General features: G+C 40.7%; 1 protein-coding gene across 5 annotated transcripts in view; it reads left to right on the top strand.

Annotated features, from left to right (window-relative positions):
• Positions 1-26,438, top strand: part of MCC (MCC regulator of WNT signaling pathway) — a 463,570-nt gene that overhangs the window by 303,996 nt on the left and 133,136 nt on the right. The window contains exon 1 of one of the 5 annotated variants that reach the window (XM_016953637.4): positions 13,898-14,072. The exons of the other annotated variants lie outside the window; for them this stretch is intronic. Within the exon in view, the coding sequence (XP_016809126.1) occupies positions 13,944-14,072 (129 nt within the window). The 5' untranslated portion in view covers positions 13,898-13,943. Of the gene's footprint in view, positions 1-13,897; positions 14,073-26,438 lie in introns of those variants that run through there. 5 annotated transcript variants of the gene reach the window in all.

Here is a 26,438-nt window from a genome sequence, read left to right as displayed (position 1 = left end):
AGGTTTTTAGGGCACTGCAGCATTGATCTAATTTAATCAAGTTGGGAGGTTGGAATCTTTGATTCTTCAAAATTAGAGTTGACTTTTGGATGATTTTAGATTAAACTGTAAACACATAAATGATGACTTTCAAAGTAGGGTGCTGAATGGAGTTAGAAGGACATAAGTAACTTACATAATTATTTTGTTTTTCTGATTAAAATGTAATTGTTAACTATTATATAAAATGTAGAAAGTCAGAAAAATATTAAAAATTACCTTAAATCCCACATCCAGATAGACATGCCATTAATGTTTTAATATTCTCTATTGTATAGAGGAAAAATTGATCTCTTTTACACTGCTGAGATCTAACATATACGTAAATGTATACTCTTCTTGGGCAAAAATGGCTTGCCAGAAAATGGCTGGCATTATAACATAAACTTCTCTCATGTCAGTAAGCATTTTTGTTAAGTGGTCAATCTTGGGACGTGCTTTTACCCAGAAGTTGAAGAAGAAAGAGCCCCCAAACTAGAAGAATAGTCTCCATCTACTCTCATCTCATCGAGGCACCCTGAACAGCATTGAAAGCCTAGGAGGGGCAGAAGGAAGAAATCAGTAATCCTGCCTATAAGGGGTAACAAGTGGGTTTTTCTGGTGGGTTCTCTATACAATATATTCCATCAATCTGAGTCATGCCATATTTGTTTTTCTTCATTAGATTTCTGAGATGGAAGCGCTGTACTGAAGTCTTGAAATGTATAAGATTATTATTATAAATTGGAAGCACGGGAGACAGGGTGGAATTGAAGAAGAAATAGCAATAAAACAAAGGGAGTAGAAATGAGAACATGGCAAATAAAAAAACACGTGACGATAAGTAGTAGAGATGGGCCCGTGAAGTCCAGATGCTGATAAAGAAGTACTTCTCATGGAGACCAGGCAGACAACCCCTTCCTAAAATCGGGGGAGGAGGCTGTCGGGCCACTGTATTCATTCTCCATGGAAATCCTCTTTGTACTTCTGGGGTGAGAATAGAAATCTCTAGGGCATATTTAGCACATCGTCTGAAGCTACATCTTCAGGTAATTCAGAACCAAGATGTAGGTATGTATATGTTTAGGTATGTATGTCTCTTGACCAGGGATTCCTGCAATACCCATAGCAGCTGGTTGAGAAGACAAAAGATGGTGAAGCTGAAATTTGGACACAGATGTGTGCCTGTATCTAAGGCCCATGCTCTTGTAAACACAGCAGGCCTTGGCTCTAATGTTCCCTGTGTGTGTTATAAATTGGTGCTAGGTATATCATTGCAAAATGTGTGTGGTTCCTAATTGGGCTGTTGCATTTTACAGCAAAATCCTTTTGAAAAATTCAACTGCATTCATTTTTGTCTTTTCGAGAACTTGCATGTTATTAATTGGTAAATGAGAAGATACACTGGCATTTTAAAAGAAATCAATAGAAATTGATTCAGTGTGTCTTAGTTTAATAAAATTCTACTATCTGCTGTTTTTAAAGGATCAACACACAACCGCAATGGCAGCCAGAACATCTTGAACCCATTTTGGGAAGAATTTCCTTCGCATTCCCTCTATGAGGAAAGCAGAGCCAGTCACTTCAGAGTACTGAGCACTGCCTGAAGTACTTCTCGTGTTACTAACAGCCAGTGTACTTGCCCCTAACAGCATTTGAGAAGACAAATGTTCCCTGTGCTAGGCTGCAAATGGATTAAAGCAGTGTTGATCCTCATCTGTCAGAACAATTAACATGAGTAAAACACTTGCCCTACTTAAAGCAGATGGAGGGGGTTGGGGGAGGGTGTTCTGTGGTACTGTTCATAAGATTAATGGTGCTATATGGACAGCAGAGAGCACTGGATTTATATTCTGAACATTACATGGATTTACAGGGATGTCAGTTATTGCTGAAAGCGCAGCCTGTGTTCTTAAAGGGTCTCTGTAAGGTATTGAATGAGACATGGAAGAGTGTGGTATGGGGGATGGTACATGAGATAGTAGCATTTTAACAGTAAATTATGACTTCTGGATCATTTTTGCTCTTCTTTTGTTTAAGCTCTGCTGAATTTAAGTCTTAACAGTTACCTGGCTTCTTAGAGTATGTGTAAATATTGTTATAAGATTTTTTTGATAAGATAAATGAGAGAGATAGAAATGGGACTGTAATCACTTGAGACCACAGCTCTGTGTTTGCAGGAAGACTTTAGATCCCCTTTGCCTTCTGGTAGAAGGCAGGAGGGTAGGATAGGAGGAAAAGAAAATAGAACATGTTAATTAAGAGTGGGTATTTTTGAGGATTTTATTATTCTTTGACAGTGGAAGTGGAATGGTAAAATTGTTGAGGTTAACGCAACAATGATAGAAGACAGTAGTGTGAGAAATAATATTTACATGAGTGCTGAATTAAATTTAATTATAGAAAGGAATCCGGTTGTTGGCAGAAGTTTAGCTATCTCTGCAAGGGCCAGACTTGGGGGTGAGGAGGAAATGTGGTTGAGTGGCCACTTGTCATAGGCAGAGTGGGTTGGGATTCTATTATTTCTCTGGCTAACCCTTCCCAATATATCCCTCATAAATAAATCTTCTGCCCTGGCAATCCCCCATCTACCCTTGTTTGCTCTTTCTCTTGTTTTCTAGTACCTCAACTACTGGAAACAGGCCAGAATCCTTTGCTGCCCCAATGCCATCTACACTTTATGTCTAAATCTGACCCCTAGCCACCTTGCTAGGAAAGCTGCTGCATGCTCAGAGCTACTGAGATGGTCCACTCGCCACTGCCTTATCTGGTTCCATAACAGGGACTGCTGCAGGTAGTGTCTTTGTTAACTGTCTAAGTGGCAAGAGTGACTCCAGAAATGCTCCTCCCGTGTCATTCAGGAACGCATTCTAAATTCCATTTCTGCAGCTTCTCTTCCCTTCTGCTGCCACTCATACCCCACTTTCCTGCATGTGTTCTGATTTGCAAGCCCTGTTTTGGTCCATTCTTATATTAGCCACTGTTTTGGGTATTGTTTTGCAGATGGTGTTCCAAGTATGTGTTCTTGCAGGTTTAACATAGTGAAATAGTCTTCTAAGATAAGGAGAAAAAATTCTTTCCTAATTCGAAAAGAAGGAAATCATTTTATGTTTGTTACAGCATTATTTTAAATTAGTAAAGATTAGAAACTACCTAAATATGATTAAATATGATACATTAACTTGATGGCATTTACTCAGGCATTAAAACTACAAATATGAAGACTGTGTACCCACTTGAGAAAACCTATACAAAATAACACAAAATTTGCCATATATGTATGTTAGGATTACAACTTTTTAAAGAAAAATGCAAACATGGATTTTGAAAAATGGAAAGGATCATGAAGAAATCTAATTGCTATAACAATTGGGTTTTTTTTGGTATAATGTCTTTATGTGAAATGGCTTTAATGGCAAAATGTACTTAATGTTAACATTGTTTATCATCATAAGCAGACTTATATCATTGATTTCAGTGCTCCTTTTTGTTTTCAGATTGTGTGGCTGAAGTCATTGGACTGTCTAGCCCTAGATTTTCCATGGTTATGTACCTGAGAGATTTGTTGGGATGGTTTCCTAACCATTGCTGAAAGTCCACATTGTGTCATTGCACAAGGCACACAATGACCTCCAACGCCTGGTTTAGCTTTTATCATAGTTCCCATGTTAGAGGAACTGGTCAATGTTAGTCTTTAACATGTGGTTATTCAGTGCCTTCTTTGTGCCTGGCACAGTGCTAGCTGTTGGAAACCAGTCAGACAAAATGCTAGTCCTCAAGGAGTTTACAGACTACTAGAGGAGACCAAAGAAACAAGGCCACCAAAAGAGTGTGTTAGAAGCTTTATGGGAACTAGGAGGGTACATAGGAGAGGGGCCCATTAGGACTCAAGAAGTCTTTCCAGAGGCCACCTGAAGATGGTGTGCGGGTGGGAGCAGGTAGGTCCATTTAAAAGAATTTGGACCTACCTGAGGGCGAAGGGCAGCCACTGAAGAGTTGTTATTGTTTATATTTCTCTTTTAGCAAGAGAAATGATGTCATCAGATATGCACCTCAGAGTGTCTACGCTTCCTTTGGAGAACAGTTTAGAGAGAAGGCTGGATGTAGGGAACCAGTGAAGACACTGTTCCTGCAATCTAGACAAGCAGTGGACCCTGAGCTAGAATGGTGATGCTGGCACGGCGAGGAGTGGATGGTTTCCAGAAAGATTTGTGAGGCAAGATCAACAGAAATCGATATGAGGGACGTGGAGGAAGAATTCAAAAAGGATACCCAAGTCTCTGGTTTGGGTAAATGGGCCTGTAGAACTTGGCTCATGGCCCATATTTGTTCATTTAATTGAACTGGGTGACAGTTCAATTGCCTAGCAAGCTGGATGCACGGGGTGGGTTAGTTTGCAGGGAAAGAAGGGAAGTTGAGTTTGGGCCACATCAAGTGTGACCCTCTGGGTGCAGCAGTGTGGTCAGCAGCTGGTGGTACAAGCCTGGAGCACAAGGGAGCCGTCACCCTTAGCTGTTGGACTTTGAGATCAGTGTCTTGCTCTGTGTGTTGAGGAACATGCTAGAGCTTCAATAGTAGATGTCTTTTCCTGAGAATTCTGTTGACAATTGTCTTCAGATGTCTGAGTGTTGGCAGCACAGCTGCAAGAGATAACTTTTCAATTAAAGGTTTACTTGCTGTTGTACTCAGGGTGCACACATCTCCTCTCTGTACATCCACTGCTAGTGCTGGGCTGTTAATACAGTCCTTAGGGGCCTGGCCTGATGGCAGCGTTATGACCTTATTGTTGTGATCCCCCTTGTTCTTATGTCATGTTTTAATATACAGTACAAGAAATGGGCATTTAGGAGCTATTTCTCAGCAAGAAATCCTAAGGCAAAGCCATTTACCCATTATAACAAATACCTTGCTGGGAAGTAGAGAAAATAGAATTAGCTCCTGAATTTTCAAATGTATACTTAAACTTAACGTTTTTCTTAATGACAAAATCAGCTCCTTGAAAATCAGCCTAGGATATGGCTATCCAGACTTGAGAGAAAGTGTTTTTTTTCCTGCTGGTTGGTACAGTACATAGGGGGTAGGATGCAGAAAAGAAGGGAATATTTAAGGCAGTAGTTTTCAAACTTTTTTTTTTTTTATCTAGATCTATGCTGATCACAACACACTAAATTTGTCTCCAGACTCATTTATGGATCATGACCCACATGTTGAAAAATATTCATGAAAAGTACTCTAGGGATGATTGGGGATGACTGTATCTCTTCCTTAAAATTGAATGTATTTTAGAGTAGATTATAAGGAATATTATGTGGTTGCTATTTAATTCCCTGGGGGTACACCAAAACAATATTTACAATCTAATACAAATTTCATACGACCTCCTAGATAGGTTCCTGAGAAAGTCAAACAAGGCTTTCAAAAGTGAAATACATTGCAGTACCTATAGCATCATATCTATTTATCTGTCACTACTTACCCTCCAGTTTGAGTGGCTAATTGAACACTAACTACAGTGATCAAATTTGCATTTTCCCTGTCAAATGTGCCACTCTGTGAATAGCTAAATTAACTTAGTCTTCCTGGAATATACCCAAATGTTGAGAACCATCTAGGACCTTTCAAAACCATTTGGTCTGTGCTGTCTTAAGATAAGCAGAATAAATACGTCCCTGAAATCAAAGGAAAACTAATTGTAGTACCTCTTTCCAGCTTTAAGTCATCAAAGTTTGACCGTCTCAAGTATGTTCTAATGGGGTTCATTATTTTGTTTGTTCTACATCTGAGATACTTTTACATTTGCATTGTTAATATCCATTTTTCAAAATTTGTTGACATGTCTATTTATTTTCAAGAATAGTAACTTATTAGCCTCTCCTTTCAAAGCACAAAAGCTACACATGGCCACCAGAACAAGTCAAACAACACAGAAATATATCACGGAAGAGCTAACTCAGGCCCTTCTCCTCTTAAATTTCTGTCTTCCTCCTTAACCAGCATTAACAATTTGGTGTTTATTCTTCAATACCCATCTAAGCTCATATAAAATACACAAATATTTATAAATGTGGTGAACATTTTCTCATAAAAATGAGATCACACTATGTTAATTCTCTTCTTAACATTTAAAAAAAAAATCTGTCATCTGGGCACATTGGCTCACTCCTGTAATCCCAGCACTTTGGGAGGACAAGGCAGGAGGATCATCTGAGCCCAGGAGTTTGAGACCAGCCTGGACAACATAGGGAGACCCTCGTCTCTACAAAAACTACAAAACTCACACCTGTAGTCCCAGATGCTTGGGAGGTTGAGTTAGGAGTATTGCTTGATCCTGGGAGTTTGAAGCTGCAGTGAGCTGTGATTGGACCATTGGACTCTAACCTGGATGACAGAGAAACACCCTCAAAAAAAAAAAAAAGTCTTAAGAAAAAAAATATTTTTTAACTATATGTCGTGGGTTTTTTCTCCAAGGTCTTCAATATACCATTCTTTTTTACAGCTGCAAAGTATGGTTATGTCAGTGTATTTATTTACTCCCCTGTAGATGGGCATTAATGTGTTTGTTTAGTTTTTGTTATTATACTGCTATAATAAATATCTTTGTAAATGCATCTTAAAACTAGTAAATCATTAGATCAAAAGAGGTGCTCCTTAGGTGCCAAACAGTGCAGGTGATCCGTACCAGCAGTGTAGGTACGATTCACAATGACTCCGTCCAGCCTCCACCAGTGAATTGGTTTTTGTTAGCTGAGTCCCTTTACCAAGGAGCCAGGAAGAAGACAGGTTGGGAACATTGATTCAGGTCTTTTTTACCTAGGATATTTCTGTGTCTACCTACCCCTACCTTGGATCTTTGCTGTCTGAATGTCCTAAATCTCTCTTAGCATTGGGTCTAGGACTTTTTAAAGCAGTGTTCTGACTTCTTTACTTCACCATGGCAGTGATATACCTCATTCTAGACACATTTCTGTAGTTCTCAAGCATGAGTTCCAGTTCTGTTGATTTTGGTTCATCTTAATCTACCCAGTGTTACCCTCCATGTTCATTTCCCCTTTGTGTTGCTGTTGCAGTAATGTAGAAAGGTCTCTGTCTTTGGAGTTGGTTATGCTGTTAGAGTGGTGTGGTGGGCTGTAAATCCCTGCACTTAGACCTTTGCTGAGTTACACACACCAAGTGCATTCAGGGTTGTGGTGCTGTTTTAGCTATTTGGGGTTTGAAATACTAAATAAGATGTTAAAGACAAATGTTCTAGGTCACTTTGATTTCATTCATTCTAGTACACTGTACTAGCTACTAGGAATAGAATATACTGAGAAAACAGAAATAAAATTTGTCCTCAGGGAATTTATGTCTAGGTTAAAGAGAGCCTCTGCAAAGAAAAATACAATTTGATAAATGGAGTGCTCATGTTATTAGATGGGATTCAGTCATGCACATGATTACACTGATTGGGGGAGAATAGAAGTTTAGTGGTGTTGTGATCCAGAGCCTCATGGGATTTCAAAACAAATCTTTACAGTGACCTTATATTTATCAGGAAGAATAAACAAATAGCTAAAATATTATTTTTAATAAAACAAAGGGGGAGATATTACACTATGCAACATTAAACATAATATTGTCATTTAGAGTAACATAAAGATGTAGCTATAATTATTCAGTAGTAATAGGACAAACAATAAATGAAAAGAACAAAGTTGATTTCTAATTCATGTATGCCATGAAATTCCAGATGAATAAAAAGTTTAAAAAATGACCACATAAAAGAAAACCACACTGAAGAAAATGTTGGTAGCTATGGAATCTGAGTGGGGTGGAGGATGTCTTTCTAAACAAAAAGCAGAGAGAGGATCTGTTAAGGAAAAGGTTTATGGAAGCTACATAAAAATATGAAACATACAGATGTGATAAAATGCTCTATAAATTAAAAGACGAACAGTTCACTGGGAAAGAGTATTTGCAATGTATCTGGTGAAAAGTTAATATCTGTTATACACATCAAACTCTAAAAAATCATCCTGTCAAAACAGGCAAAGAACATAAACAGGCAATTAAAAAACAAATTCATGTGTCCAGTAGATTTACGACAAAAAGTTTATCCTGAAATAATCAAGAAAATGAAGACTATTTTGGAATCAAATTGGCAAAAAAAAAAATATGTGATATATCTACACATGTTAGGAGTAAAGTGAAATAGATAGAGCTGGGAGAAATATATATTGCAATAGCTTTCGGTAGAAGGCAATTTCACAGTCAGAAGCCTTGGCCAGATAATTAACTCTATTTCCACGAATTTGTTCTAAGGTTCTTCATTGTAGCAATATACAACAAGGAAAATTGGTTACACATTTTATAATTGGCTGTTGGCTAAGTTATGGTACGCCCAGCACATAGGTAATTGTGTTAAGATGGACAGATGGCCATGGGTGGAGTCTTTCTCGTCACCTGATTTGTTCTGTGTTATGTCAAAGTGTGTAAGAGGTGGGGAAAGAACATTTCACGTTTGCCTCCCCAAAGCCTTTTTAGTCAAACGAGGTTACTTAAAAGAAGAGGATGTGCATGGCAGAGTAGAGTTTTCAGCTGTAAAGCTATAGGAAATAGCAACTTGAGGCTGACCAAGTACAGTGAGAAGGGAAAATGAAGCTTGTTCTCTATGCAAATGAAGTGCTAAAGCAGCTGAATAGTTGTTCTAACCTCCAAAATTTTGCCTAGGCTGTTAAATAACCTTAAAGAGGTGAGAGTTTGATGCCTGAGACCCTTTTTTGAGTTGTTTTGTGTTCAGACAGACAAAAACATTGCTGTCACCTCTGAATCCTGTCTTAAGTGATCCAGTGAGACTTGATCAATATTAAATCAGGTGCCTGGATTGTGTGAGCTGAACTGTGTCTAATGGGTATGAACTGTCCATTGGTATGTGTCTCTTTTCTCTTCCACTGCTACATTTGGAGAAAAGGGTCCTACCTGTTCTCTTATAGAATCCTTCCCCTACATAATAGTTCTTTTCCCCCTCAGTGCTCCCATAGTACCTGAAGTCAGTCAACATTTGGATAGCTTTCCATTTTACTTTTTCTTGGTCAAAACAGGGCACTGATGGTTTGCTAAGAACCGTGGGAGATGGATCATGAGGGTGCGAAGGGAGAGCCTTCCTTATGTAGGGGCTCATGTAGTAGTGTCAGTTACTGATGAGTTCCAGGACTTGCTGGTGACAAGCAGATATCACTGAAGCTCTTTGTAGCTAGAAACCTCACAGATTCTGGAGAATTCCCTTGCCACAGCTGCTTCCGTTCTTGGAGGCTGCCCAGTAACCACCTGTGAAATGATACAGGCCACAGAGCCACCAATTAGATGTTCTGGGTTAAAGAGGTTTCCACTTTCCATGGCCAGGCGCGGTGGCTCATGCCCCTAATCTCAGCATTTCGGGAGGCCAAGATGGGCTGATCACTTGAGGCCAGGAGTTCAAGACCAGCCTGGGCAACATGGTGAAACCCTGTCTCTATTAAAAATACAAAAATGAGCCAGGTGTAATAGCGCATGCCTGTAGTCCTAGCTACTCAGGAGGCTGAGGCACCAGAATAGCTTGAACCCAGGAGACAGAGTTTGCAGTTAGCCGAGTCGTGGCACTACACTCTAGCCTAGGCAACCGAATGACACTCTGTCTCAAAAATTAAAAAATAAGAGGTTTCCGCCTTCAGCTTGTCTCTGTGCATTTTTGCCCTTGTTAGGTAATTGCCGGACTGAAGCTTAATACATTTTGGGGCAGAGATGTAAACTCATAAGTACCCAAGTGATGAAACAGCTCTATTTTCTATGCTTCCTCCTTTTGTCTTTAGGTTCAAGAGAATGGCTGCCTGTCTGATGGGAAATTATCTTGCACCATGCTGTGATAGCACTCTGCTAAACTTGACTCAGGAGCTTTCTTGTGGATGTAGGCAGTTGTGATCAAAAGTTTTGTGTGGAGGGCAGATATCTGAGTGAACTGCCAGGACACGGTCACATGCCTTTGACAAACAGAAATGGTTCAGGAGAGCCACTGAAGCCAAAGCTTTAGGGACGCACGTACTCGGTGCTTCCACAGAGTCTCAGTTCTGGATGCAGAACGCCCAGTGTGGGAGCCAAACACCCACTCTTCAGCTTAAAGGTATTGCCAGCCATCTGGCAATATTTGGATCTGACTCTCAGATTTCAAGTCTTGTCCTTAGAGATAAGTATTCCCAAGGGCTCTTTTCTGGGAGCAAAACATATGAGTTGCTTGCTTATACTGTAACTACTGACCACATCACGAAAAGTCTATAACTTCTTGTCAAATTTTGTAAACAGAGGCAAACATAATAAAGTATGTTAGAGATGAATTTTAAGAACACCAGTAAGGAGAGTTATATATAAAAGTCAGTAAATACTACCTTGAACTGTAACATTTTTGTAGTGCTTTTAACAAACAACACTTATAGGAATGCCCCGAGACCCCGGTATCCCTAGGAAGCGGGTAGAGTAAATATTAGCTTCCCACAAGCAGATAGGGACATGGGTGGGTGTGCATAGCAAAGGCTGGGTACTGTGGTACTTTAATGACGCCACAGAAATAAAAAGCATCCAAGCTTCTCACCATTCATGCAGTTGTGGTTTATCAGAAAATTTTGGAAATGTCCCTTCTTGCCTAAGGAGGTAGGAGTATGGTATATTGCCCAATTCTACAAGGAGAGGATGATTCTGCCATGGATTAGAAGTAAAGTCCATTGAAGAAAAGGACAAAAAAGTGAAAGGAGTAAAGGGACCAGTTAGCACCCTATGGCTCCATCTGTCCTTGTTTAAAAGAAGTAGGTGCTGTAAAGAAGAAAAAAGAAATTTAGATTAAGACACTACCATCAATGGTCAAGCTTCTTTCTATGAAGACCAGACCTGCCCATGACTTTGTGCTTAAAAATACTCATTTGTGCATCTTACTAAAAATCCCTAAGAATTTTGTATTGGAGCTTAGATGTGTGGGGTATATCCATCTAATTCTACCATAGTAGCTGTAGCTGAGGTATCATGTACTTGCCATCCCCAGAAGGAAGTACTTTATTTAAGCAATGTGAAGTTGAGCAATGCATAAAAGCTGGAGTAGAATAGAAATGTTATCATTTATGCCGATCTCCCAAACAGTGCACTTTGCTGGCCAGTCTTTAAATTGCCTCTTGCTGCCTGAATAGCTACTATTAAAGAAATGAGGCATTTTGTTTTCTAGACAGGCCTCTGATTGTTGACTACAAACACTCACACAGAGTGCCTGATTGCAGAGCTTTCTGTTTTTTTCCCAGGTCATCCCACAGCAGTTCAAAAGGTGACTGCTCTTGGGGAAGAGGTCAAGTCAATGCATTTTAAGAAACCTACCCTTGTGTCTCCCCATGGCCCGAATGTGACCCCATATAGAGCTTCTGAATTTGTACATTAACCCCCTTGGCACCACACCTGAGCAGTTTGACTGGGTCTTAATGAGAGAACATTTTTTCAAGAACAACCTTTACTTGTTTCTCAGTCCACACCTCATCTCCACCCAATTATCTAAACATCAGCATTCCTTGGTGTGCTTGGCCTTGCTGGTCCATGCTGGTTATAGGGTGTGGGGTGGCATTATAGGAGACTATGCAAGATTAAGGCTTTGACACATTTGGGTGCAGGAATGGTCCTGCAGAGGAAAGTCTTTCAAAAAGACTTTAAAAAAGACCTATAATGTTAATTTGCTTATTATTATTTTCCTTTCTCCTTCTGGGTTTCTTGGCTTCCTTTAGAATTAATGGTTATCTCCATGTATACAGCCTATCCATTCTATTTCCCTCTTCCCCCTACTCTTTGGATTCTTTCCCCCTTTTTCTCCTCCCATCTTACCTATAAAACAGCAAGAGCAATGCAAATCAGTGTCCCTTCTTTCTGTCTTCCTAGGACAGAGGGCAGGGAGTCTGGGACGGTGGGAGTTCCAAGATTTCTTTAAGGGAGGCATTCAGGCTGCTCTGGGGCTGGGGATTGGTGATGGGGAGGCACAGAGGGCTTGTCTTAAAGCTGTTTGCTTAGCTAACACAATCTTTACATCCACCGATTATGTCTGTTGGATGCCTGCAAGGGAGTTGGTGGATATCATGGGGGCTGATGCCTGCCTAAGCTATTGCTTGCTACTAGTCAAGCCTGAATTTAGAGTCTTTGTGCTTTATAGACTTTAGGGGTAATATAGAATTAGCCTTGTGGACTAGTCTGTTGCCCCTGCCCCGTTCTCTGCTACCTATCTCAGATCTGTTGCCCCTCTTTTCCCCCCAACACCACCCACTAGGAGGGCTTAATTAAAAAAACAGACATGGCAAAAAAGCACAGTTGCTATGGCCTGCACCCATTATTTGAACTACGAGATTCAGAATTCTGTAAACCACAAGGGTTTTGTGCCTGTGGTATATTCTGGAATTTGAACTCACCATAGAAAGAGCCTGCTTTGTATTATTCTTTCATGGCATAGATTTATCCTTTTGTATACTCTAATAATGTATTTCTATGGAAATCATTTAACTTATGCAGCACAGCTCATCTTTTCTTAGTCAAGTTTTTAATAAAAAGTATGTGAAAATCTTTTTCCATAAATGTAATGGGGGAAAGAAGTGCAAGTATATTTTTTCAGAAAGTTTCAAAGAACTGAATCATGTTAAAGCACTTGTCTGAATGGATATGAAAGTACTCTTAACATCTGGCATTTATCTGGAAAAGGGCACATTTTCATCAAAATTTTAATATTCCATATGTAAGTTAGGAATTCTTTATGGCTCTCTAGTTGCCATGTTTCCACAAGCATGTACAGTGTATATAAAGCTCCAAATAGGCTTGTTGTGGCATGCCCTTGGTTTAGTATTGCACTAGGTATATAAGAAAATCCAGCATAACTTTGTTGCTTTATAAGGATACTCAAAGCCTGTGTGTTTCCCTAGGAAATGATTTGCCATGTTTGCACTTTTTCTTCACGGACATAAAACTGTTGCCTCCCAAAAATGTGATATCTGAAATGAGATAGGTTCAGTTGTTAATGTTTAAAATCATGAGACTGCAGGCAATTTTTGAATAATTTTGGTTTCTTTTAAGGATGGTATTGACTGGGTGCGGTGGGTCATTCCTGTAATCCCAGCACTTTGAGAGGCTGTGGTAGGAGGATTGCTTAAGCCTAGGAGTTCAGGACCAGTCTGGGCAACATAACAAGACCTTAACTCTGCAAAAATTTAAAAATTAGTCGGGCATGGTGGCACACACCTGTAGTCCCTGCTACTTGGGAAGCTGAGGTGGGAGAATTGCTTGAGCCTATAAGGTCAAGGCTGCAGTGAGCCTTGATGATGCCACTGCACTCCAGCGTGGGTGACAGAGAGACCCTGTCTCAAAAATAAAATAAAGATGGTTATTGAAAGGGGAAGGTGGTGGTTGTAGGTCATGTTTCTCTGCCCCAGAAAAAAACTGTTTTAAAAGTCTAGAGAGTTTCAGTCTGTTGAAGTTAAAATTTAAAGTGGTGATTCTCTTTCCCTTTTTCACTCTAGCCTGTTATTTTGGGGATGAGGAAGCTGTTCCTTTATGTATCAATCACTTTAAATAAATTTCCAGTTCTATTTAAGTCACTTTTCTGGGTAGCCCTCAGCCCTGCAGGTGTGTAAATGCCATAGCTCCCAGGCTGAAGCACATCAGGGAATGAAGTGCGCAAATTTCACACTTCTGTAAATGTTGCTCTGTGTTATGAGTCACAATTGCCAGGATTTAAGAAAATAAAACAAAAAGCTAGCTTTGAGGTTCCTGTGCTTCCTTTGGAATAACCACTGTTTTTCTTTGCCACATGAAAAGAAATGCCCTCCATAATTGTTCTGTGTGTGTTGACTCACCTTTTTTGCCCCAGCGCATCTATTGGTGTAAAATGAGAGAATCATGAGACTGGAATGAACCTTGAGAGGCTGCCGACCAAACTCCCAGGCAGGGCTGCACCCACATTATCCCAGAGAGATGAGACTCGCCCCTGTCTGGAAAGGTTTTCCGGGAGAGTAATTCCACAGCCATCGCTGTACCTTGTAAGACATAACAAGCTTCACTGTCAGGAAAGACATTTAGAGCAAGCCTGAATCCCTCATGCTGAAATGTAAACCCATTATCTCTTGCTGCATACCCTGGTGAGTCCCTGCAGTCTAAGAGTTCATCATATGCTTGGCAGCTAGTGCTAATTTGCCTCTGTTCTCCTTACCTCTGAGCAAAATCATCCCATTTCAAATTTGTGATATTTTTCTGAGAGCCCAAAACTAAGCTTTGTTTTTTTGGTTTTTTGGTTTTTTTTTTTTTTTAAATAAATGATGCCCTGTATTGAGGGTAATGGGAAGACTCACAGAGTCTTGGGATCTTATAGTCCTGTTTATCCATCTCAAGTGATGTTTGCATTTAAACTCTATTACGAAGACTCAGAGTCTTCGGATCTTATAGTCCTGTTTATCCATCTCAGAGTGATGTTTGCATTTAAACTGTATTATCACCCATGCTGTTCCAAGATTAGCATTTCAGAATTTTGACCTCACAGGGTAGCTCATGCAGGACTCTTAGGACACTCCATCTGAATATCAGGCAAAAGCTTACTCAACATTTTTTCTACCGCTGTACTTGGTCCCATGCCTAATGATGGTCAGTGTAAACTTCTTTAGTAGTGGGGCTTAACTTTAAGAGTTTGGGTAAATTTTAGTTTTTGTATTGTAAAAATGGCAGTATTTCTAGTCACTGCCAGACTTAGACTTTCTTTTGATATTTTTATCTAGGTTGGAAATGTGTCATTCCTAAACAGCCTAGGAGTCTTTCATAGTTTCTTTGCTCACTGCCTTTCTGCTTTCAGGAAACAAAATAAGGCAGCTTTAGGGAATTTTTCTGTTTGCATCCTAGTGCTATGTCTACAAGGAGGTGGGGGAATGGTAGACATGACAAGAAAATCAGGATTAGATGTCACTTCTTTTGCTGTGCATGTTTGAAGTAATGATTAGGCTGGGCTTCATGAGCTTGGGAAAATATGCAGCCTTCATTCCCCGCCCCCTCCCACCCCTCTTAATAAGCACAGGAGAAATTTAGCTTGCAAATGAATGTATATTTTGGGGGCAGAAAGCAATGTCATTCCCAAAAATGTATGATGAAAGAAGCCTTACTTCTAGGAAGCTGTGTGCTATTTGTGATTACCCAAAAGCTCGCCACCTCTCTCAGCAACCAAGCTGTTTCTATTACCATTAGGTCTGGAACCTAATATGGATTTTTTGGGTGGTTACAGGTTGGAAGACGGTGCCGTTGGGTTGGGGGCTCCTACCATCCAGAGAAAGTCAGAAACAACCAATAAACGTAAACCCCAAGCAAACATTTCTTTCATCAGCCCATCACGGTGGCCTCCTCTTTATTCTTCCTGCTGCTTTCTCTTTCAAGGGTGTCACAGAGTCCCTGTAACAGCAGAAGGGTAGAGGTGAGTGCCGATGTAGGAGACCTTGCATTGTCCTTAGCTATCCCATCTGCAGCCAGTAATGCCACTACCCCTGCCATACTTTATTAATTTCAGAATTAGCCCATGAAATTAAGGGGACAAAAAAGGAATAAGTCAGTTTGTAAGAGAACTGGCAAGACAATATGTGATAAAATGTTGGTGTTTCTTGTAGGTAGGGGGAAGAAACAGGGAGGCTTTTTATATTAAGATAATGTTGAGCTGTTGCATACCTGTCCGAATTACTAGTATGTTGTGGTTTCTAGAGACAAAGTAGGAGGACAGGCTGCTTTTGAGGGAGAAGCAGCTCCTTACAGGAAAAGAGCTGGAGCGCTGTCAAGCTAGACTCAAACCACCAGATTTCATTCTGGTCTGTGGTTGACTTGCACTGTGTTGTAGCTTTTATCTGCAATTCTGACATCTTTGATTTGGCAAGGGATTGCAAAACACTCACAGGCCCTGGCCAGGCTAGTGTTGGCAGATGGGGTGGGGTGCAGGAGGTGCACCAGCTTTGGTAGGTTCATGGCTTACTTGCAGGAACAAGGTCTTTTTGGATAGAACAGCGCCTTTTTGGCTACAGAGTTCAGCCTGCCCTTTACCTATACAGGGGAGCTTCTTACCTCTGGTGCCAGGCACTGTCAGAGCAAGCATGGGGATCCCACTGAAACTCCCTCTGGTAACAATGGCCTTTCCAATTTGAGCAGCACTGCTATAAACCATCTGGTGCTGAGCAGCATCCAAGTCTGCAGTCTTGAGTCCTCAGGCTCTCTCCCTTAGCCCACACCAGATATGGGATCTCAAAATGTGTGACCCTGGATACCCGTGGTAAATGTGACAGGTCAGCTTGGAAGTTTATGGTTTCAAGTACTAGAAAACTGACTGTGCCTCAGTTTCCTTGTCTGTGAAATGAGTTCATTGTAGCACCTATCTCAGTTTACTGTGAGAATTCTATGAAAACTCTTGTAAAGTGATCGACACATAAGAATGAGCTAGGCAGAATTCATCTGGAGTACTGTGCTTGGTCCTGGCTACCATTTACCAAAAGGAACATTGACATCCTAGGGGCCCCTGGGCGATCAAGGATTGTTCTGGAGGTTTGATGATTTAGGAAGGATCTTACTGATAGAGTGAATTACTTGGAGAGTTTGGAGTATAAAAGAGAGCTAATTTTATCCTACTTATGGAACTAGACCAATGGGACAAGTTGCAAGGAGGCAATTTCAGAGTTGCTATGTAAGGTAAAATTTGCAAATGCCAGTAGCTATCCAACAGTGAGCAGGCTTGGCTGTCTGAGGAGTTGCCGAGCTTTTTAGCACATAGACATAGTGACCACCTGCAGGCAACACTGTAGCCAGGATTCTGGCACTGGCTGGACTGTTGGATAAGAGGACAGTTAATGATCTTTCCAACTCCTAGATTTGGAAAATCCTTGGTTTATCTCTCTGAATACACTGGGAGCTTGTTGAGAGCAAGGATTACCTATTTATTTGTATTCTTCATAAGACTTTGTAAATAGGGTCAAGAAAACACTTAAAAGTTGTATAATACTAATATATGTTTATTATAGAAAAAATACAATAAACCTAAGAAAGAAAATCATCTGTAATCACACTACACAGAGATTACCTGGGGATGCTGTTAACATTTTTGTACATGTATTTTTGGACTTCTTTCTAGTTAGATATTTTGGCGAAAAATAGTACTATTTTAAAAATTGTTTTGCATAAACTATCTTAAGTGTAGTTACACGTACAGAAATGTCTGACAGATATTTGCAGGTGATATCATCTCATAGTGGTGGTGGGAAGAGGTAAGGATAATGTTCCTTTATCTGTATTTTCTAATTTGCTAACTTTACCCATTCAACAAATACTGCGTGAAATTCTACCATGTGCCAGCTACAGTTCTTCTTGTTCATGAGCTATTTCCCCAGCCTCTTGACATCCCTGCCTTCTTGGAACTCATAATTTTATGGGGGCAGTGAGTCAATAAAAAAAAAAAAAGTTAGGATATGATGTCAGGTCATACTAAGGGTTACGGAAAAAAAAAGGAGGAAAGAGAAAGTGGATGGGGGAGAATAGGTGATCTGTGGGGGACAATTGGAAATCAACATGATAGAACTTAGGAAATGAGTCATACATGTGGGAAATAATGATTGCTAAGTTAATTATATATTTCTCTGTTTTGGTGACAACTTAGGATTATTCTATTCCTGCCACACATTTTATTCAAAAACTTATTATTTTTGATTATTTTTCTATCATGAATAAATGACCTTTGTGTGTGTCCTTGCTTACAATAACTTCCTTGGTCCTCTCTTTTGTACTATTGAGATGCGTTTTTATGGAAATTGATTTTGGGGTCATTATGTATGTCCCGCTTGGTTCTCGACTGTCTCTTACCTGAATGATATGAGGACCCAGGAGGCAGAGGGTGCAAAGCGGGCATGAGGCTACTCCAGTTTCCAGGCTGTTTAGGATGAATGTGTTTGCCTGCTTACCTGCTGGCCCAGCCCGGGTGCAGGGAGCAGCTGATTCAATTACACATGTTGAAAGGCAGAGTCTAGATTACTCTGATTAATGTGATCTAGGCTCCAATGTGTTGAATCGTTCTGATTGCTTAATCAGGACTTGTGAAAATGAGATAGGATAGTAACGTACCACTGTTTTCAAAGCCTGATTTTATTTTGACACTTTTTAGCAGGCAGAAGGGGTGGCATATGATAATTGTGGTCAGTAAGGTGGCAGTGGACCAAGGCACAGTGGCTCTAGCTTGTAATCCCAGCACTTTGAGAGGCTAAGGTGGGAGAATCACTTGAGCCCAGGAGTTTGAGACCAGCCTGGGCAACATGGTGATACCCCATCTCTACAACAACAACAACAAAATTAGTTGGACGTGGTGGTGCCCGACTGTGGTCCCAACCACTGGAGAGGCTGAGGTGGGAAGATGACTTGAGCCTGGGAGTTCGAGGCTGCAGTGAGTTGTGTTCTTGCTACTGCATTCTAACCTGGGTGACAGAGTGAGACCATGTCTCAGGGGAAAAAAAAAAAAAAAGATTGCAACAACCCTTGTGGCTAACAGTCTGCCAGCTGATGTTGTGGTTAAGTGATTTGCCTGAAATATTTCATCTAATCTTCTCAACTAGAATGAGTGGGTGTTGTTCCCATTTTAAAGATGAGTAGACTGAGGCTTAGAAAAGTTAAATGAGTTACCCAAAGCTGAACTAATACTCAAGTCCAGGGTATTTTGTTTTTGCATTTTGACAAAGCCTATGTCCTTAACCATGAAACTGTTTTTTCATGTTGTTTTCTTTCTACCTAATCTCTTTCCCATTTTCTTCATTTTCTGGGAACAAAGTGATCCGAGTTGGGACTATTGTTGGCTGGGTTAGAGTGATTGGAAAGGAAAGAAGATTCAGACCTAAAAGCCATTCCTTCTTTCTATCTAAACACACTGTTCTCTGAAGCAGTCAGCAGGGCCCCATCAGAGAGGGAACACGAAGCAGATTTGAAATGTGTCTCCTCTCTCCTCTCCTGGTACTTTGGATTAGATGTACCAGCAAGCGGTAAATGGCCCATCCGTCAGCAGCCCTGTGGTGAGGCAAGACAAGCCAGGGCCTGCCTGGGCCTTCCCTGAAACGGAGTATGCCGTGGCATCAAGCATTTTAAAACTGATTTTCTTTAAATGAAATAATGCATATTAAAGTATCTTTTAAAAGATGGGAATGCATTTAAAAATGATTGTATTGAATATCTAAATAGCTGACATCTTGGATAACTCTTACACTTTAATTAGAAGTCTGGAAGCATGTGCCTTGAGTTTTATATATACTCTATGTGTATATGTTGGTAATTGCATGTCTGTGTGTATGGGTATGTGTAGACACACACACACACACACACACACACACACACACATACACACATAAATCTAAACCTCCATTTGCTTTCCCAAACAAAAAGTATTGTCCTTAATCCATTAAAATCTAGGGTCTCTTCAAAGCACTTCAACCATTGCTGTAAAAATACTTTGGCCTTTCCTGATCTGTGGAGTTTATTGACTGTTTCACCATTAAAGGTACTTGGTTTCTCTAGAATGGGGAATTCAATACCTGCTAAATTGGATCAATATAAAAATTTATGAACAATGCAGACCTTGTCAGAGAACCCTTTTATTCATGTTCATAGAATTCTCTGTGGGAGTTTCCGCCTGGGGGATCACATCAGTATTTAGCGTGCACTGAAATATTCATGTCCCCTGATTAGCTGGATTTAATTGTTACATCTTCATCTCCTCCATGATGTGTCATTAGGATGCAGCCCCCTTGAAATTTAAGTTGGTGCAGCCAGCTTAGTGCAGTGTCTTTATTTTGTCTGTGTTTCTTTCCAAAAACCCTTGTATAACCACATAATTTTCGTTTCCCTTGAAAATAAATATTACTACACGTTAGGATTTTTTAGTGGAAAATACTAACTTATTTTTAATAGCTACTGTTGTCTTACAATATTTGTATAGGAAATTTTTACAAAATATATAAAATATTCTTCTGTTTAGATTTTTAATTTTTAAAGATCACAACAGTTGAAGGTAATAACCTTTCCTTTTCTGTAGTCTTTAAGCAGCAAAGTTAGGTGTTTGTAAGGGCTTGTTTTACCTATACTACAATTTTGTCCTCTTTAACTTTCCCACATAGAATGTAGGAATAGCTGGAGATTAATTTTTCACGGATTCCTTCCTGGGTCTGATACCAGCTGAATGGTCTTCTATTTCTCAAAATGTTTAAAGTTTTAAAGAATGAATACCTGTCTATCCCCCATGCTAATTGTGCTAATTCTGCTTTCTTCTCTTAACAGAATAACCCTCTGAGATCTTTCTTCTCAACAGTTTCATGGGTATTTGCAAGGATCTCAGAAGTGCTATGATATTCTGTTGCAAAGCAGGGGACTTGGTAGTTATGAACAAGACCCTGGGGTTAGACAGACCTGGGCTTTCATTCTGGCTCTGTTACTTACTAGCTTGACAAGTTACTTAACCTCTAAGTCTCAATTCCTACCTCTTTAAATTGGAGATAACAGCACTACCCATCTCATAAAGCTATGTGAAGAATAGTTGAGAAAAATGCATGTTATGTGCTGAGTATAGCGATCTAGCACATAGCAAGCAGTTGTGTTAGCCAGTAAAAATTATGATGGGACATATTTTCAGGGGAGCATATGTTTACAGATGGGATGGGATTGTGGGTCATCTTTAAAGCTGATTGTCAGTCTCAGACACCTCTCCCCCTTGGGAACCATTTCCTAACCATTTATTTGAAGAAGGGGAGGTGTGGCTTTAAGTGGGTCCTAGGGACCAGTATGACAGCTTTCACAGTGAGTACCTGGGCCTGCTTTGTGATCTGGCACTGTTCCCTATATCAGTCATCCTTGGGTAGGGTTAATCTTTCTTGTATAAATGGTGTCCCACTGCTGCGGTGTTGAAGGAGCCTTTGAATGCTGTTTTGAGCAACTGAATTTCAGCTGAGGTTTAAGAAATAATTCAGGGGCCACTGACCTCTCAATGAAATTATCAGGTAAAAGGAAAGATGAAAAGCTGCTGCTTTCTGAGTTGATCTAGGGCACACAAAAGTGATTTCCATGCAGTGAGACATCTTTAATTTATAATTTAGATTATATTTAATGAGTTTTAACTTTCAAGACTATGAGCAGCATTTCTTGAAATACTACATAGCAGGTGCCCCTAGCTGGAATTCCGGTAGTAAAGAGGAATGTTCCAGTCCTAGAAGTCACTGAACAGGCCTGATGGTATCCATCTAGCAGGGAACGCTACCCTTTTGCCAGGCATTTTGTTCTGTATGTATCTGAATTAGAACACCTGGGTGTGGAGTCTTGGATGGGAAGCTGAATGAGGCTTTTTCATGTGCAGATGTTTCTTGCCGTCTCCAAGGATAGCTGGGACATACATATTTTATTGACTACCCACGAGCTCTTGGATTGCCATTGGGAGAGAGGTAGCCTCTGGACAGGGAACCAGGAAATCTGAATTTGATGAACCTTGAACCTCTCTGAGTCTCAGTTTCATTTCTCTACAATGAAGGAATTGGACTAGATGTTCTCAAATTCCCTTGCCAGTGGTAAGACGATGTGTGATTCTGAAAACTCATTCCATTTTTAGGGAAAAGATCTTGGGTGAACAGTTCTGTATAGAGTGAAGCTTCCTTAAATATTTGAGCTTCAGCAGATTTTTCTGGGACCAGTGGGCAAATAAAGTATACAAAGCCCATAGTGCAGAACTCAGGTGCCTGGACAGGTGAACATGCCAGGCAAGCATGCTTACAAGTTTAAAACCAGAAGAATCTTAGAGGTAATCCGATACAAACCCTTCTACAGAGGACAAAAAAGCACAGAAAGGACAAAGAGAATCACCCACATTTATACCAAGCTGAGCCCCAAGCTTCATCACAGCATTGGAGGACTTGCCCTGCCACCCTTCTTGCTCCCACCCAAAATCACATGGGTGCTGCCATCACGAAAACCCTGACCCTGCTTCTCCCATGTCTCCAGCCCTGCCTGTGCACACACCTCACCCCCGCCCCACATCCACCCCTCCACACACACATACATGGACACAAGCAGGTTTACGCATCCCTCGGGCAAGGGAGAGCCGTGGTATGTTGAGTTGGAGGTGCCAGTGATGCACATAGTGGAGAAGATTTGAGCATAGGGTCCTTGTGTGTTATTATCTCCGGTACTGTTAGGTTGGCGCAAAAGTAATTGCAGTTTTTGCCATTGCAATTACTTTTGCACCAACCTAATATTTATTAGTTTTCTTCACTTCGGCTGATTTTCTACCCCTCTTCTGTGCCTTGGTTTCCTCGTTTGCCAGAAGGAGGTAATAACATATATCTCACAGCATTGTGGTGATGGTTAAATAAGATATGGCATGTAATGTGCCTAGCCCAAGCCCCTGATACCAATAAATATATTCAGCAAACGGTAACTATTAATATTATTACTTTCATTATTACTGCCTGGTGGCCTGGAATTCTCAAGAATATTCCCAGATTTAGGCATTGGGATTTGACACTGCCTTTCCTCTGCAGCTGATGGAACAGGTAAAGTGTATGAAGCATGCAGTGTGGAACCTGCCAAAAATATGTATTCAGTGAAATTAAGTGTCCTTTAATGAGAGAAGTTGGCACTACCCATTGTCACTGGATGAGAGAAGTTGGCACTACCCATCGTCATCACTAAAACATAAGCAAAAATTGTGCATACTTTGTATCTGGAAAGCAAGTGGCTCAGCTAGAAAGACAGAATAGTACAGTAGTCCCCCCTTACCCATAGTGTCATTTACTTGCAGTCAACTGCAGTCTGAAAATGTTAAGTGGAAAATTCCAAAAATAAACAATTGGCAGGTTTGAAATTGCAAGCTGTTTTGAGTAGGCTGATGCATTTGCGTGCTGGGCTGCTTTGTCCGACCTGGGGAAGGGCTCCTTCCTTTGTCCAGCATATCTGCACTGTCTGTGCTCCCCACCCATTAGCCAGCTGGGTTATCACATCAAATGCCATGGCATCACAGTGCTTGTGTTCAAGTCATCCTTATTTTACATCATAATGGCCCGAAGCATAAGAGTAGCAATGCTGGCATATTGTTAATAATTGGTCTGTTCTATTAATTATTTTGAATCTCTGACTATGAATTAAACTTTATCATAGCTTTGTATGTATAGGAAAAAACATAGTGTATATAGAGTTCAGTACCAACTGAGGTTTCAGGCGTCCACTGCAGGTCTTGGAGCAGACCTCCCTCCATTAAGTGGGGGACCACTGTAGCTCCTGTCATTACTCAGTGGGAAGGCAATAGATGCACGCTGGCAGTGAGTGTTAAACTAGCACTTCAAGTAGCCAGACCAAGTTAAGGAGAGAGAGAACAAGCACAGTTTACCCCAGATGAACTCACTTCCCAACAAAGCCGGGAAGACTGGCCCAGCCCTCAGCACCATGAGGTGCCTCAGCAGCATGAGGTGCCTGTATCTAGATAGGGCCTGTGGGGATGAACTCATTCCTCTGCCTCAGCTGTGGTTGCAGGTGCCTTTGGGCCCTTTGAAGACCGTGCTGTTCAAAGCACAGACTGAAGTCCCACAAAGATGAATCTAGGCTCTCCACCATTTTATTCAAATCGTATTCCTTTTTACCAACTGTGTTTCATGGGAAAAATAATTGTCCCTCAGCAAATTGGGAAGCATAGCTTGCCCTTAGGCCACAGAGTCCTGGCGTGATGAAGGTCAGAGGAGATGGTGCCTGGAGAGTGGTGTGTGCACTGGGTAGTGTAGGCATGTCTCCTGTGTTTATTGCCAGGGTTAACAAAATGCAGAAGCACCTAATAACCAGAAATACGCAGTGACACTCCTGGAGGGGCTCTCATCAGAGTCATTGGACTGCAGAGTTCAAGGGCACCTTATGAAGTGTGAAGCCTTTTGTCACACAGCAGATATGTAACGGAATAAACATCTATTCACTTAGCAAAGGAGATACCCCTGGGAGAGTCTGTCATGAGGGCACTGCTCACTTCTTACCTGGGCTCAGCGGGGCTGGACACCTTTCCTCTCAGAGGCTAAGAGGGCTTGTCCTTAGAGTCAGTTGAACAGTGAAATTATTTTACTCAAGTTATGTTTTATCCAAAAATAACCATTTTGACAGTTAGCTTGCAGCCAAATGTCCAGGTGGTTTAGTTTCGTTTGGATACACACTGTAAAATGAATGTGAAGCAGGGCTCAAAACAGCCTAGGGAATTAGGGCCTTTTATCTCCAGAAATGTGAGGAATGTGTGGATCTATATCCTTCATGCACTAGATCCAGATTTGTATACAAAGTGTCAGGGTTCTATCCAACCTCGTTTAGGCCTCATGTTAAAATTTCACAGAGAACTAAGAGCCCTGGCTGTCAGCTCCTTAAGCCTTAGGATTTCAGCAGAATCTGGCAACGCAGCTATTGGCTTCTTAGTCCTGTGCTATCCACCAGGTGATACGCTTCTCCAGGACAGGACTGTTTTCCTAGTCTGAGTGTCCCTAGCACCTCTGATGGGGCTTGGTCTGCCTGAGAAGGTTGTTGACTTCAAACAAACCCATTTGTTGAGTGCTTACCTGGTTCCAGCCACCATGCTAGTCACTTTCTGGATGCCATCATTTGTCTTGACACAGCCCTACAACAAAAGGGATTAAATTGTGCAAAGACAGTCCACCAACAAGTGGCATAGATAAGATTTGAACCCAGCCTTATCTGATTCTGTGAATTAGGATTAGATCAGCTTCATTTGCCAGAAACTCTCAACTTCATAGCGCTTTGTATAACAGAGGTTTATTTCTTGGAGTTCTGTAACAGAAGTCTGGGGTTAGGTGGTCCAAAACTGGTAGGGTGGCTCCACAAAGTTGCTAGGGACCGAGGCACCTTTCTGCTCCCTAGAGTCTCAGCTTTGTAGCACAAGATGGCTGCAAGAGCTCCATCCATCACATAAGATACCAAACAGCAAGGATGGATGAAAGGAAAAAGGATGTGGCCTCTCAAAAAGATTTTCCCATACCTCTCACACAGTATTTCTGCTTACATCGCACTGGCCAGAGCTTTGTCACATGGCTATACCTAGCGCAAACTACACTGAAGGATGGGAACTGGAATATTTTCGCTGAGCAGCAATATGACCAGCTAAAAATCAGCATCTGACTCCTGAGTGTGAAGAGAAATATGTGTTGAGGAAGACACTAGCACAGACTCTAAACAGCATGTATTTTCTTTCTCTTTGGTTCATGGAACATTTTCTTTTCATCATACTTCATAGTTCATATGTCTGAATCTCTCACTCAAGTTAGAGGCCATTTCAGAAACCAGAATATGATTAAAGGGATCCCCAAAATTGGCATAAATATAATTTCCCATTTATACATACTTGACAATTTTGGTTGCTTTAGTACATTTATCTTTCCAAGATTTAAACCCACTGGTAGTCCTTTTAAAAATCACCCGGAGGCACTCTTATACACTGTTGGTGGGAATGTAAATTAGGACAACCATTATGGAAAACAGTGTGGAGGTTCCTAAAAAAACCCTTAAAATAGAACTACCATATGATCCAATCCCACTACTTGGGTATTTGTTCAAAGGAAAGAAAATTGGCTTATTACAGGAACACCTGTATCCCCATGTTTATTGCAGCACTGTTTACAATAGCCAAGATACGGAATCGACCTAAGTGTGCATCAGCAGATGAATGGATATAGAGAGTGTGGTACATATGCACAGTGGAATATTATTCAGCCATAATAAAGAATGAAATCCTGTCATTTGCAGCAATGTGGACAGAACTGGAGGTCATTATGTTAAGTGAAATAAGCCAGGCACAGAAAGACAAATATCACATGATCTTACTCATACTGGGAGCTAAAAAAGTTGATCTCACAGAGATAGAGAATAGAATGATAGATACCAGAGGTGGGGAAGAATGTGAGGATAGTGGGGGAGGGATGAAGAGAGAGGTTGGTTAATGGGTAAAAACATGCAGTTAGAAGAAGTAACTCCTACTGTAGCACAGTAGGGTTACTATAGCTGGCAATAATGTATATTTCAGAATAGCTAGAAGAGATTTGAAATGTTCCTAGCACAAAGAAATGAAAAATGTTTGTGGTGATGGTTATTTTAAATATCCTGATTTGATCATTACACATTGTATGCATGCATCAAAATATCACATGTACCCCATAAATATGTATAAATATTATATTTCAGTAAAAAAGTTTTAACTGCCTAGAAGGACCTCTAAACTAATTTTTTCATGCTTGCCGACACACAACTACACAAATTCCTTCGTGTAGCATCACTCACAAACACTCTAGCTTTTGAATTTGCAGGAATGCCACCAATAAGCCAGAGACTGGTGAAACCCCAAA

Source organism: Pan troglodytes, chromosome 4 (assembly GCF_028858775.2).
Source record: "Pan troglodytes isolate AG18354 chromosome 4, NHGRI_mPanTro3-v2.0_pri, whole genome shotgun sequence".
Classification (NCBI taxonomy): Eukaryota; Metazoa; Chordata; class Mammalia; order Primates; family Hominidae; genus Pan; species Pan troglodytes.
Note: the sequence above shows the minus strand (reverse complement) of the source record. Positions and strands in the feature narration are given on the sequence as shown.